General features: G+C 42.5%; 3 protein-coding genes across 3 annotated transcripts; 1 reads left to right on the forward strand and 2 right to left on the reverse strand.

Annotated features, from left to right (window-relative positions):
* Window positions 1-1,734: 1,734 nt before the first annotated feature.
* Window positions 1,735-4,369, reverse strand: sf3a2 (splicing factor 3a, subunit 2). The gene is made up of 8 exons (XM_048262433.1): window positions 4,267-4,369; window positions 3,464-3,732; window positions 3,338-3,384; window positions 3,126-3,235; window positions 2,991-3,040; window positions 2,650-2,790; window positions 2,370-2,438; window positions 1,735-2,249 (listed from the first exon to the last, which is right to left on the reverse strand). Exons 2-8 carry the CDS (start codon window positions 3,659-3,661, stop codon window positions 1,953-1,955), a joined length of 912 nt encoding a protein of 303 aa, XP_048118390.1. The 5' UTR covers window positions 3,662-3,732; window positions 4,267-4,369; the 3' UTR covers window positions 1,735-1,952.
* Window positions 4,370-4,467: 98 nt separating this feature from the next.
* Window positions 4,468-7,240, forward strand: plekhj1 (pleckstrin homology domain containing, family J member 1). The gene is made up of 6 exons (XM_048262440.1): window positions 4,468-5,120; window positions 5,230-5,297; window positions 5,417-5,483; window positions 5,568-5,658; window positions 5,763-5,826; window positions 5,939-7,240. The coding sequence occupies exons 1-6, from the start codon at window positions 5,027-5,029 to the stop codon at window positions 6,023-6,025; spliced, it is 471 nt and encodes a 156-aa protein (XP_048118397.1). The 5' UTR covers window positions 4,468-5,026; the 3' UTR covers window positions 6,026-7,240.
* Window positions 7,241-10,258: 3,018 nt separating this feature from the next.
* Window positions 10,259-12,580, reverse strand: tpgs1 (tubulin polyglutamylase complex subunit 1). Its single transcript, XM_048267296.1, has 2 exons — window positions 12,011-12,580; window positions 10,259-11,595 (listed from the first exon to the last, which is right to left on the reverse strand). Exons 1-2 carry the CDS (start codon window positions 12,364-12,366, stop codon window positions 11,043-11,045), a joined length of 909 nt encoding a protein of 302 aa, XP_048123253.1. The 5' UTR covers window positions 12,367-12,580; the 3' UTR covers window positions 10,259-11,042.
* Between the last annotated feature and the right edge of the window lie 296 nt (window positions 12,581-12,876).

Raw genomic sequence — 12,876 nt, forward strand, 5'->3', positions numbered from 1 at the left:
AGAGAGAGGGAGAGAGAGAGAGAGAAGATGATGAGATGGAAGATGAGGAGGAGGAAGAGGAAGAAGAGGAAGAAGAGGAAGAAGAAGATGATGAGATGGAAGATGAGGAGGAGGAAGAGGAAGAAGAGGAAGAAGAAGATGATGAGATGGAAGATGAGGAGGAGGAAGAGGAAGAAGAGGAAGAAGAGGAAGAAGAAGATGATGAGATGGAAGATGAGGAGGAGGAAGAGGAAGAAGAGGAAGAAGAGGAAGAAGAAGATGATGAGATGGAAGATGAGGAGGAGGAAGAGGAAGAAGAGGAAGAAGAGGAAGAAGAGGAAGAAGAGGAAGAAGAAGATGATGAGATGGAAGATGAGGAGGAGGAAGAGGAAGAAGAGGAAGAAGAAGATGATGAGATGGAAGATGAGGAGGAGGAAGAGGAAGAAGAGGAAGAAGAAGATGATGAGATGGAAGATGAGGAGGAGGAAGAGGAAGAAGAGGAAGAAGAAGATGATGAGATGGAAGATGAGGAGGAGGAAGAGGAAAGGAGGAGGAGAGGGGCAAAGGAAAACGAGAGCACGATAAGAAGGCAAAGAAGAGGAGGATAAGAGGAAGAAGAGGAAGAAGAAGATGATGAGATGGAAGATGAGGAGGAGGAAGAGGAAGAAGAGGAAGTGAAACCAAAGAAGAAAATGGCTAAAAATGTTAAGGAAAAACCGACCCATCCCAAAGGCAAGGTTAAGAAAGCCAACTGATAACTTATAGTGATAGTATAAGGCACAGCATCTCAACCTCCACCCTAATACACCAGAGAAACACCCAACTACAAACTGAAGACGCCAAGCTTATGAACCTGTAATACTGCTGTTTACACTTGATCATCTATTCGATACATCAATGGGTTTTCAATCTTGCTTCCTGGGCCCTTCTGCATGTTTCCCTGCACTACAACACCACTGGCACTCTTGATTAACTGAACCCACTGCATTTAGCTATTTAAGAGCATTCTAACCACACTGTCTTCAAATGTGTGTGTTCAATGCTTCAGCAGCTACAGTACATCAAGAACCCTTACACTGTATACATCAGGTCCCTGATACTGTACAAATACTAAGTGCTCTACACATTGACCTCTCACTAAACACAGATCAGTGATGAGGGACCATATTGCTGGAAACACAACAAATGTTTGCCTGTCCACACAGAAATGTGTGGATTGAGCTCTGTAATGCATAAACATAAAGAAGCACTTTCAACATGTGCATGAGAATGATTTGAAGACATCTTATGTGTCGCATCTCTGACATGGTAGATATAATAGATAGTGTGCAAACTGTGTAAACAGCCTTTAAACTATTGCTAAGCAAAAACTATGTGAGTGAATGATGTGTATATACAGGCTGAATCAATAAATTTGTTTAATAATCTGGATGTTTATGTGTATCTGCTCTGCAAAATGTCTTATGAAATAATACAACAAAGTCTGCATTTTAAAATATAACTAATCTTAGGATAATTTGCATCTTAACTAAAAGGGCAATTTTGATTAGTTGGATGTGTTTTCGCCAATTTCGATTTTGACCTACTTTCACTACATGAAACGATGTGTAAGCAATGTTTACAACACACTTCAGCATAACATAACATCTATAACATTAGAGATTAGACTCTGAGCGTGATGGACTGTAGCTTGAAATGTTCAGACAACTAGACAGATTTCTATATCAAAACAGCATTTGACACGCCAAACAATACTTCTTTTCACTGTTTAATAATTAAAAAAAAGTTTACACAAAGTCTGCCAGCCTTGGCAAGGCCCTTACATTAAAAACAAAAATATACAACGGCAATATGTCTATGTTGCTTCTGTTGCGACATCATTTCAACAAGAACAGTTGTCCACAGCGCTGAAATCTGGAAACGTAATATCAAATGCATGGGCAAACTGAAAGGCCCGATCCTTCTGAGTGTCCTTAGGAGCTGGGTGGGGGAGGGGGCATTCCTCCTGGCCTGTCCGTGGGCAGGGGTGGTCTCATCATTGGGGGCATGGGTGGGCCGGGCATCTGATGCATCTGGGGGTGTCCTGGGGCTCCTGGGGGTAAAGGCGGCATGTGCATGCCACCCGGGGGAGGTGGGGGCATAGGGTCGTGGGGTGGGCGAGGTCCCATGTTACTCATGAGAGGGGGTGGCCGCTTCACACCCATGGGAGGTACGGGGCCACTGGGCATGGGTGTGAGCTTCTCCATCTTGAAGTGGAACTGCAGGAAGAACTAGAGCCAAAAGAACAACATGGAAAATTGTTGAGTAAAAAACAGAAGAAATAAAAGGATCATGGCATAATGTGTGAGACGTGCCAAGCCAACAGATAAAAGTATGACGATTCTGCATACCTGTTTTGTTTCTTTATTCCAGTGAGTCCAAAACTTACTCTCTGCTTTGTCAATCTCTCTGCTAGGAACCTGCCGGAACATAATTACTGATTAAAACCGGCACCACCACCAAAACACCTCCATACACACTTTCGTACAGGGATGTATTTCAAAATGTCAAAAATGTGTTGCTAAAAAGCTACTGTCATTAAGTAGAAGGGAGGATTTTTAGTTCCCACAGTGGTTGCTCAGCATCGCTAATGGTAAATGCACTTCATAACAGCATCCGGGACAGACCCACCTTGAAAGCAATGGTCTCGTAGGGCTCTGCAGCCAGCAGCAGGTACTGCCAGCGACGGTCTGGGGGTTCAATGCGCTGCTCGTAGGCTGACATGAAGCGGTGCCGGGGTCCAATGCCCTCCGCAATCTCTGGGTAATCAATCTGACATTGGACAGAGAAAACCAATTAAAGATGCAATACTAGTCTTGGGGGAGAAAGAAAACATCAACGTTGTCTGTAGTAAGGAATAGCCAATAACATTATGTGCGTTAATTACAATTTATTAACGTGACCAATTCCACTGTTACAAGAGCAAAAGGAAATGGCTGTCGAGTCAAATGTCCACACGTGCAGCGAATTACCTGGAATAGGAGACTCTGCTGCCCACTTTCTGAGTCCCTCTGCTTGGTAACTGTTAAAGAACACACTGATGTTACAAAACCTTTCACTGGACCAAGACGAGTAACTTAAAGTGTGATAATTGAATGAACATGTACCTTTGTATCCTGGTCGACCAATTTTGACAAATTTCTTCACCTCAACCTTGACTTTTTCGGGTGCAGGCTGTGCTGGGGCTTCCTTCGCTTCTTTTGCCGCTCTCCGAGCCCTGAGGAGAACCAAAGAACATTTATGACAAACCCTTCAGGATATAGTTAAAGCCGAATACAAGCATGTATATATAAAGTCAAATGAACAGTTATACACTTACAAATTGGTCTGATGCTTCTTGCCTTGTGTGTGCGCGAGGTAGCTGCCCTAAAGTGGAATATATGTCAACAACACCTTGCAAGCAAATATGGATAAACACTGATAGAATACTGACTGTGCTTTTTACCTCATTGTTGTGTAGAGTGAGACAGAGTTTACATTCGTAAGACCCCAAATGATTTTTCATGAAATAGGGATCCTTGTTGATATCGATCGTCTCCAACGCTAACTGTCGTAAACGCTCTCTACGGTCCCGGTTGCTCTCCGACGCGGAGGCCACTCCACCGCTGCCCGTCTTACCGCCTGCTCTGTGCTGGAAATCCATCTTGGAAGCAGTGTAACGAACACTCAACCAGACAAATCACTCCTCAATGTAGAGGTCTGGCCAACACAATCCTGTCAATAGCAGAACCTCTAGTGAGAATGCAAAATTGAAAGGCATGCACATCAATCTGGTTAAGCAACATAGAATCGTCTTATGTATTTGGGACGAAGGTTTCCCCATTAGATGTACCGATCCAATGCGATAGCGATGCAAGTTGTTAAGCTTAGCCACGTTACCTGGCTAGTTCTCAGTAACGTTAACTTTTTCGCTTAACTTTGCATTTATAACACAAACGTGAAATAAGAGCTCACGTGTATTTAAATGACAACGGCTTGAGTGGTGCAACATTGGAAACATAACTATGTGTAATAGTTCAGCTAGTTAGGGTAACGTTACATTGTGGATATCAGAGATGAATGGCAACTAGCTGGCCAGCTAACGTTAGCCTGCCAAATGGCTTTATCTGCAAACCGTGATTATAAGTGACTTTCAAAAACATTCTGAATGGATCTGCACTTAAACATAAGTAAATATAGTATCGACAAATACATGGAAGTAGCATAAATTGTTTTAATTCGGTTGGAAAATTAACCAAGTCCACTCACCGTTTCACTCACGTTTACCGCTGTAAATGTTAGCTTGCGCATGCGTATGAAAAGATGTACTTCCTGTTCCGGTTTCTTTGATTTAAAAAAAAAAACTATTTTCTTTTTCTTCTATTAGTCAGGACTTACGGTCAGGACCATGCATGTCATGAAGTTATGTTCTAAAGGCATTTTCTGCAAAGGTATAAATCGCTCTGAATGGTTTGTCATCGTTTTCACTTTTCAGTCCTAAGTTGATTCCATTCGTTTTACTGTCTATGGTAACTTGTTACTTAGTTGAGTAGAGTACGCCCCCACGAGTTCAGGCATGGTGAATTCAAGATTTGGGTTCAGGCTTGGGTTGGGTAGGTGATTGTGTCACGGCGGTCTGTTGGGTTTGAGTGCAGCGCGTCTCAAGGAAGGAAGGTAGCAGATAGTTAACGTTGGCTCTCTTTTATTGAACACTAACTGCCATGGACATTGTATTCAACTCGGAGATGAGTGTTCTTTAGCTGGTTCGGTAAATTACATTTCCTTAAAAATAAAATAGGATAATTTGAGCGAAGACTTGCTAAGTAGCTAACAAGGGCATCGTAGTAACTAGGAAATCGATTGGCCCTGCTGCTGCTGGACAGGACAGCTAGTTTCATTTTTCCATGTGAATATCAAATATGTTCATTCCGGGATACTCGGGCTACGTTTACTTAAACATCTCATAAAGAAATGGATGCCTTTATATAGTTAGAGAACGATTAAGTTAACTTAACCACTGTCTGTCGCAATGCGTTTCAACGAGAAGGAGCTTGTCTCTCTGAGCCGTCAACCCTCCGAGCGGGCAGCGGAGCTAGGAATGAGGGGACCAAAGAAAGGAGACGGTGAGAACTTAAAATACATCTAAACATGCGACCAGATATAATGTCAAACATACGGTGTGTATCTAACGTCTGTCCATTTCTGAAAACTTGACCATCCTTTGTCCGGCAGTTGTTAAGAAGAGACTGGTGAAACTGATTGTGAATTTCCTGTTTTACTTTCGCACCGACGAGGAGGAGGTGAGATCACTGTCAACTGAAATGAATGGATAAATAACTTTCGTTGCAGACTGTGCATAACTGTAGCCTATCCTGAATGATTAACGTTACCTTCACCGGCATGTGGCTTCTCTTGATAGCCTGTCGGAGCTCTTTTGTTGGAGCAGTGTCGGGTAGAGAGAGAGGACGATCTAGCCTTTTCCGTAGGTCAGTCATCCTAAAACATACTTGATATGTCTAGCTTATTCCTAAGTAGCTTATGTTTAATGCATAGCTTTGCAAACATTACAGCTTTTCTGGACGAGGCTGAGAGAAAATATCTGTTTGAGTGCGACTCCCAGGAACAGTGCCTTGATTGGATAGACTCCATCATCAAAGCCAGGTGTGGTGTTCTCTCAGTAGTTTGATGAGTCATATTCAGAAAGATTTTTTTTTTTTTTTATGTACACAATACATACTATTTTAACATGCAAATTACTATCACAGCTATGAGTTCATGCGAAAGAACTTGATTTTCTACCGCACTGAGATCCATCGACTCACAGGCAAGGTAAGAGAGTTACGATTATTACAAGGTATGATTATTTTTCTTCTGATAATAATGTAGGAAGGTGCCTTTTAGTAGAGACATGATTAACCCCCCCCTCTCTCTCATCCACCAGGATCCTTTGGAGCAGTATGGGATATCTGACGAGACCCGCTTCCAGGTGAACAGTGGCCTTCCTCCTCTGCCTGCTACTTCCACATAAACACCGTCTGACCCATTCCCAGTCTCCATAAACCCCTCACATACACAGAGACAATTCTGTTCAACCTCAAATCATGAACCTATTATAGCCACCCAGCACCGTTATTGGTAGCCCTGCGCTTTCTGTAGTGATGCCATTATTGGTAGCCATTACCTTTCTGTATTGAGCTAATAACACCCATCTCTTCTGGGGTCAGAGGTGTCTCAGACAGCTTTCATGGGGGGTAGCTTCTTATGATATCGCAGAAATACGTAGATTTCTGAAACAAACTTCCAGATGTGGTCATTGTGTTTGCACAATTGGGTCAGTCAGTTTTTTTTTTTTATTTTTGGTGTTCCCCGTGATTAAAATGGCACGGGATATAGGGCTGTCTGGTTTTGATGCCATGTCTTTCACAGTGTAGGTATCAGCTATCTCCGAGCCAGTTATTTCACTGTCTTAAGTGGCTGTAGGGGTACAGACATTATTCTGACTATCAGGGTTACACTTATTTGTCAGATTTCATGTTCACTGAATTTCGTGTGTGCCTTTTTTTAAGGGGTGCAGCTGCCTTTGTTGTGCTTTCTTTTATGCAAAATCTTTTGTTAGGTAGATAAGCAAAGTAGTTAGGCATCTAATCATTCACACAATCATTTTGCACAGTTCCTTACTTTGTCTATGTTTGTACTGTGTCTGTGTTTTATGGTAGGTAGGACTTTGATCACATCAGTACCTAAATTAGTAATTTGTATTAAAAAAGAAAATCACTTCAAAGATGGTCAGTAAAATAGTACCGTGCATTTTAATGCTGTTCTCCAAGCTCTCTGGAGGCACAAACATTTCTCAGAACAGTTACTGTATTTTTACGTGACACTGAAATGCTCTGTATTGAAGACAGGAATTTTGAACTGCGAGCAAATTGTTGTATACAGGACAAAGACCATGTTATATAATCTCACTTTAAAACAGCAATATGTTGTCAACAGACATAATAATTCAATAAGTTATCTCATTTCAAAGTGAAGATTTTATTTGTTGCAAATTACCTTAATCCAACTTCAAAAGACATGAGTTTCATTTGAGTACTTGGATTTCTGATGATATGTGGGTTAGGTAGGTGACATTTCAAGATAAAGTCTCAACATCGTTTCACTTTTTTACAGCACACATTTGAGTTGGGCTGTAATAACTCATAACAATCATCTATTTTTTTATAATAAATGTTTCCTTAATTTATGTTGTGTGTATATTTTGGTCATATTGTGTTGTCAAATGAAAAGTAAGAGAAAAAACATAGCTCATACTCTTCATAATAAGGTGTCAGAAGTCCTGAGCGATGTGTCAAATAGGCAAACCGGCCATGTGTGAACCAAGTGTCATATTCTATAAATATATCTTGCTGTAGGCCCTTGCACATTCACACTCTGAATCCCTTAATCTTGAGCTGTCCTTCAGAGCACATCATCTCCTCCCCTGGAGGTCATAGGAAAACCACAGATTAAAAAAATCTTTGCACAGAGGGAAAAAATCTGTCCAAGGGAATGTAAACAAGATGTCCATAGTGTTCAGCTGGATCAGTGGCCTCTCCTACCTTTCATTTGAGACCAGGATTATGCTTCTACACAAAGGGGTTCGTGTGCAGTAAGCATTTGATTGTCAGTATGCATTTTGGATAACCAGAAGTCCTATGGGGAGTTTCCTTAGGCATTTTACAAAACGCATGAGCATACCTTGGCAAATAATGGTCTAAAGCACTCATATTTTCATTCTATATTGATCTACTTTTGCACACAGCTTCACAAGACCAGGGAGGTATTCCAAGTACGTGGTTTAGTGACTAACCTGGGTAAGTTAACTCCGAGTAAGTGGTAAACCTCCTACAACAAGAGCCCTATGGGATTGTTTTGTAAGGAGAATGAAGCCATGCAGCTCTTCTATTAGGAGGTTTACCCCTTACTCTGAGTTAACTTACTCAGGTTTGTCACTAAATCACATACTTCGAATACCCCCCTGGTGCTACTGTAGGGCTCAGTTGTGTTTCTAAGTGGTATCAAGTGACCTAGAGGCCTGAAATGTGGTCAGTTCAGAGATGCTTGTAATCCGGCAGAAAGAAAAAAACTATATTCTAGCCTCTGTAACTCTGTATCAGAACATCACACAGTTATTGTGACTGTTTCCTATGAAAACTACAGGTTCTCCACTTTCTATAGAGGTCAAACATTTGATGGTAGACCCCAAAAGAGGTGGGAACAATGCCCTTGTAAATAGGCACAGTGCAATTTCAGGCAAAAACTTTTGTATTGGAATTCATGTGGTTAATGCTTTGGTGGTGGTGGCTGTGTATTTGAAAGAGTGTCGCTCCTTAGAGGGGGGGCTACACCGAGCGCACAACTTAAACGTTCTATTCACATTGGGTCTGCTGCAACAATTAGCTTCTACTATGATCAATGGAACTACCTACACCAGACGTGATAGCAATGCATAATTTCGGGGAAAAAAATAGACTAGTCTTCTAAAATTGTAGCTGGTGTAGCCCCCTTGTTAGTGTGTGGTTAGCACTTGGACATTGAAACCATGTTGACCTTACCAGAACATGCTGTGTCTATTGCATGTGAATGTTCTACAGACATATCTGATAATTAACCCACTTCATGGCTGTTTATAAACGTGAATAGATAGGCCTACATTTTTAAATCAAAGTAAACTAAAAGTGTAAGTATCCAACTGAAACCAGCAAGGTTTTGCTCTCACTTCAGTATGGCATATAATGGAAATCTAAGCGCGACATTACCAAGAACTTATGAGATGAACATGTTTAAGTGAAAAGCTTGGGTTTGGGGGAAATGAAGTCTTGAAGATGGGCACAGGGCTGATTCCACCCGTACATTTGGTTCTCGAGGGAATCTGACTTGCCACTACCACCTAACTCAATTGTGAAAGTCAGGTCAACTTGTCCCTCCAAACAAGAAATGTAATGAACACCCATCTAAATTATTTACACACTGGGCCTCATTAAGATTGATAATGAGGACACTGTCTGGCCTCTGCAGCAAGACTGCAGTCAGTGGTAAACAAGGGGCCAGTATGTTTCTTCAGCTCCACAGAACCCTACTTCCGAGTGACAAAACATGCTCTTCCTTAGAATGCACAAATGTCATCAATTATAGCTTAACCATGGTCAAGAGAGACCGCAACAGCATAACAATAAACACACAAGACAGCAGGGGTCAGAATAGAATTAACAAAAAAAAATACACACAATAACCTCACAAACTTGTCATGAACACGAGAACTGAACTGCTTCTGTTCTGAGTTGAAGCAGCTGTCACATCAGCTTGAGCAGCATGCAACAATGAAAATAATGCTGAACTGACAAAACGAGCGTAGAGGATGTGTCTCTTAAAGGCTCCAGTGGTGGAGCCTGCAGCTTGTTGAAGTGGCCCCAGGAAGAGAGACAGAAATAGCCTTGATATAACAGTGCTGCCTGGCAGCTGATTTGACTAGCAATAAGTCACATGAGCAGCCTTAATGGTAGGCCTGTGTCCACAACACTTTCCCTTTATTTCCTGGTGTCAAGATTCACAAAGAGACACTTCTATTGTTAACAGTAACCCATTAGGCCTCACAGAGCCAAACTGACCTGTACTATGTATGAGTTGGTTTGAATACTGAGCGAGTTTGCATAGTCGAGAGGAACCGGTTTGAAAATGATCTCAAGGATGGCATATTACATTGCATACTCAGCTGCAGCTCATATCTGTATGTCTGGGTAATTGTATTGTATGGTGTTAAATGGTATCATCCAGGAAAATGCAAAAATGACAAAATAGGCATGTCATTTTTGTTAACAGCCAGTGATACCATCTATTATGACAACAGGTCATATAAACCCAAAATAAAATGTACAGAATGTGTATTCTCTCTCTCTCTCTCTCTCTCTCTCTCTCGCTTGCCAACACTTGTCATATTGAGCTTTCATATGGGTTAAAGGTGAAACCTTTACATTGTCCAGAAAGCTACCAGTGCCGTTTCAACTAAATTATTGCGATCAAACACGAAGAAACATGGGTGGCAGGAACTGCAAGCACTCTTCCTCTTTTGAGAATATGACCATAACTCCGCTACAGGCTGACCTCTGCTGGATGTCTCAAGGTTTTACTCTGCACTCAACTAATGGTTTAGAGAGCAAATTTTAGAAACAAAGAGCAAATTGATCTTCTGTAGACAATAAGCTTTTCCAGAGAGACATCGTGATTCTTGTTACACATAAGAAATAATTAATTTATTGACGAATATCAGGTGACATATACCTTTTTACATCTAAGTAGAAAGAATATTTTGATGATGTCGCTTTCTGAAACATATGAAGTAAATATAGTCACAATACACATTTACTGAAACCAAGGCCCGATAATGGGCATAAATATCATCATATCCGTGTATATTTGTGTCAGCTGCGTCATGGCCGACGGAGTCTTATCTCAAACAAGCACAAGAATAAGGCTCTTGGAGCTAAGTTGACATGGGTTTGGAAAAACTTCAAATATTGCATGCTAAGACCCACCATAGTCTGCTCTCCTCAACTGGAACTCTTAACCTCTGCTCTACTTAACCTCCTGGCTTGGGTGTTCTGCGTTCAACAAGCACCCTTCTCACAGTATCAAGTTCCAGTTGTATCAAACTGACGTGAAACAGTGCAAGGTCACATTCAGGGTCAGTGTAATCAGGAACATATAATCTGTGAGATACTAAAGTTGTTATCTAGGCCTAGTCTAAATCATTTTGCTCAAGCTTTTTGATCAATCTTTAAATTGTTTTGACCTAAATATCTCATTAACTCACATTCCAGTAAGTGTTTACAAAACATGGCCATGTGAGGTAAATGCATATTGATTGCACAGAACAGATGAGCCTTATCTTTGATATCATGCCCTGCAGTCGTTTACACTGTGCAGCGCTACATCTTACCATGACTTTTTCCACTACAAGTCTTGCTGCAAGTCTTGTTGTCTCTCAGAGAAGTGACAATGTCCTCTCTCTAAGACACAATGCGCACTCTGACCAGGAAGAGCTTGGCAGCGGTGTCCTCAAACTCCTGCGCGTCCATGGTGGAGCCTGTCCCACCTCTGTCGGGCCCCTGGGCCTCTGCCATGGCCTGAGCCAGCTTGCCCGGTGAGATTTTCATGCTGGCCTCCAGGTAGCGGGCCACGTCAGCCCAGGCCGAGGTGGTTTCCAGGGCCTCCTGGAGGGTCCCCAGCACGGCCTGACACAACACCCTGTCAGCGGCCCGCTCGGGACAGCTGCTGACGGCCGCGTACAGGCACTGGGACTTGCGGATGTAGTCGGCGAACACGGCGCAGGTCAGCACGCCCTGCCGGAAGAGCTCAAAGGGCACCGCCTCGTGGTCGTGGCAATGAATGCGCTGCAGGAGCGGGGCAGAGGCGGTGACGGACAGGCCGCCCTCGCTGCATAAGCCACGGAGCAGCTCCGTGTACACGCGACCTTTGACACCACCAGCACCACCACGGCGACGAGGCCCATTCTGCATGAGGAGGTCATAGGCTACACGTGTGTTGCTATTGAATGCTGATCTGGTGATGGAAGGGCATAAAAACACAACTGCAGAGTCCACAAGCATGAGGCCAAAACAGCAACTTACATTCAACATAGACCCTACTGCTTCAGCTATTGACAAATACAATTAGCCTACAGACACTTAACTGATTTATCTCAATTATAAGCAGTTAGACATGCTTAATTTACCATTTCCAAATCCTTCATTCTACATGCAAGGAAGGATGGCGGAGAAAACCAATTGTAACCTTACGGGGAAGTTTTCATGAACAGCAGGCCTAGGTATAGGATCAAACGTTTTGAACAGACATTTGTTTAGGTAGGTCTAACTGGGCCACCTGATCGGTACTACAATCTGAACATTTCAGGGAGTAGCCTAAATCACATGAGCTATTCTAGCCATTCTGAGCCGTCTTGCAGAATCTGTCTTACCTTTGCGAATGATGCGCTAAACCGATGTGCCACAAGGCTCGGCTAAGCTGCTGCTGCTCCAGTACATTACAGTGATGCTCCCCATCACTGCCTCCGACCGGACTGTTGTCCGTTTCGGCTAAATTGCTGAAGTGTTCGGCCAGGAAACCAATAGGATCTTCAGATCTAGCCTCTACGAGTTTAAGCAACGCACCTCGAAGTAAAACTCCTACGCCTGCCTGAGATAAGAATTCTTGGTCCGTCTCTGCTTTGGTTGTTGGTTTTGAGTCAGACATCACTCCCGAACGCCGCTTATCCGCCATGTTTCTCGGTAACAACGGAAGTGTCGAGTCAGGTTGAGTGACCACATTAAACATTTCCGTTCACTAACGTTGTCTTTTTTTCTGACTAATCGCTGTCGTTCTTTGCAGCGTCAGACACACCTATTTTAATAACGACACATTTCCTACCAGGTGCACGTTTGACTAAATGAATGACTTTCCGCTGAGGCTGTAAAGATGCTTTCTCTGACAGCAACTTGCAAGGGAAGTCTTGGTTGCTAAGGACGCGATTCTCGGAATACGTCGTTCTTTCGACCAAAGATTCTAGAACAGAGCTTCCGACTGCGAGCTTTCATGTGCCTGCTTTGCAGTCGACATGTAGGCCTAGGAAAAAATGTATACAACAAAGATTAAAACATACGCACATTAATAAAAAATCAAGACTGTATCATGGAGTCAACCCTCCAAGTATTATGCCGTTGAGGATTGAGCACATTACAATAACTAATCATGAACATAACCAATCTGTGTTTAGAAAAAATAAATCCAGATATTGTGGCCGAAGTAGCAACTATTCAAAAACCTTATCATGGTTTTATGTGATCA

Source organism: Alosa alosa, chromosome 1 (assembly GCF_017589495.1).
Source record: "Alosa alosa isolate M-15738 ecotype Scorff River chromosome 1, AALO_Geno_1.1, whole genome shotgun sequence".
NCBI lineage: Eukaryota > Metazoa > Chordata > Actinopteri > Clupeiformes > Clupeidae > Alosa > Alosa alosa.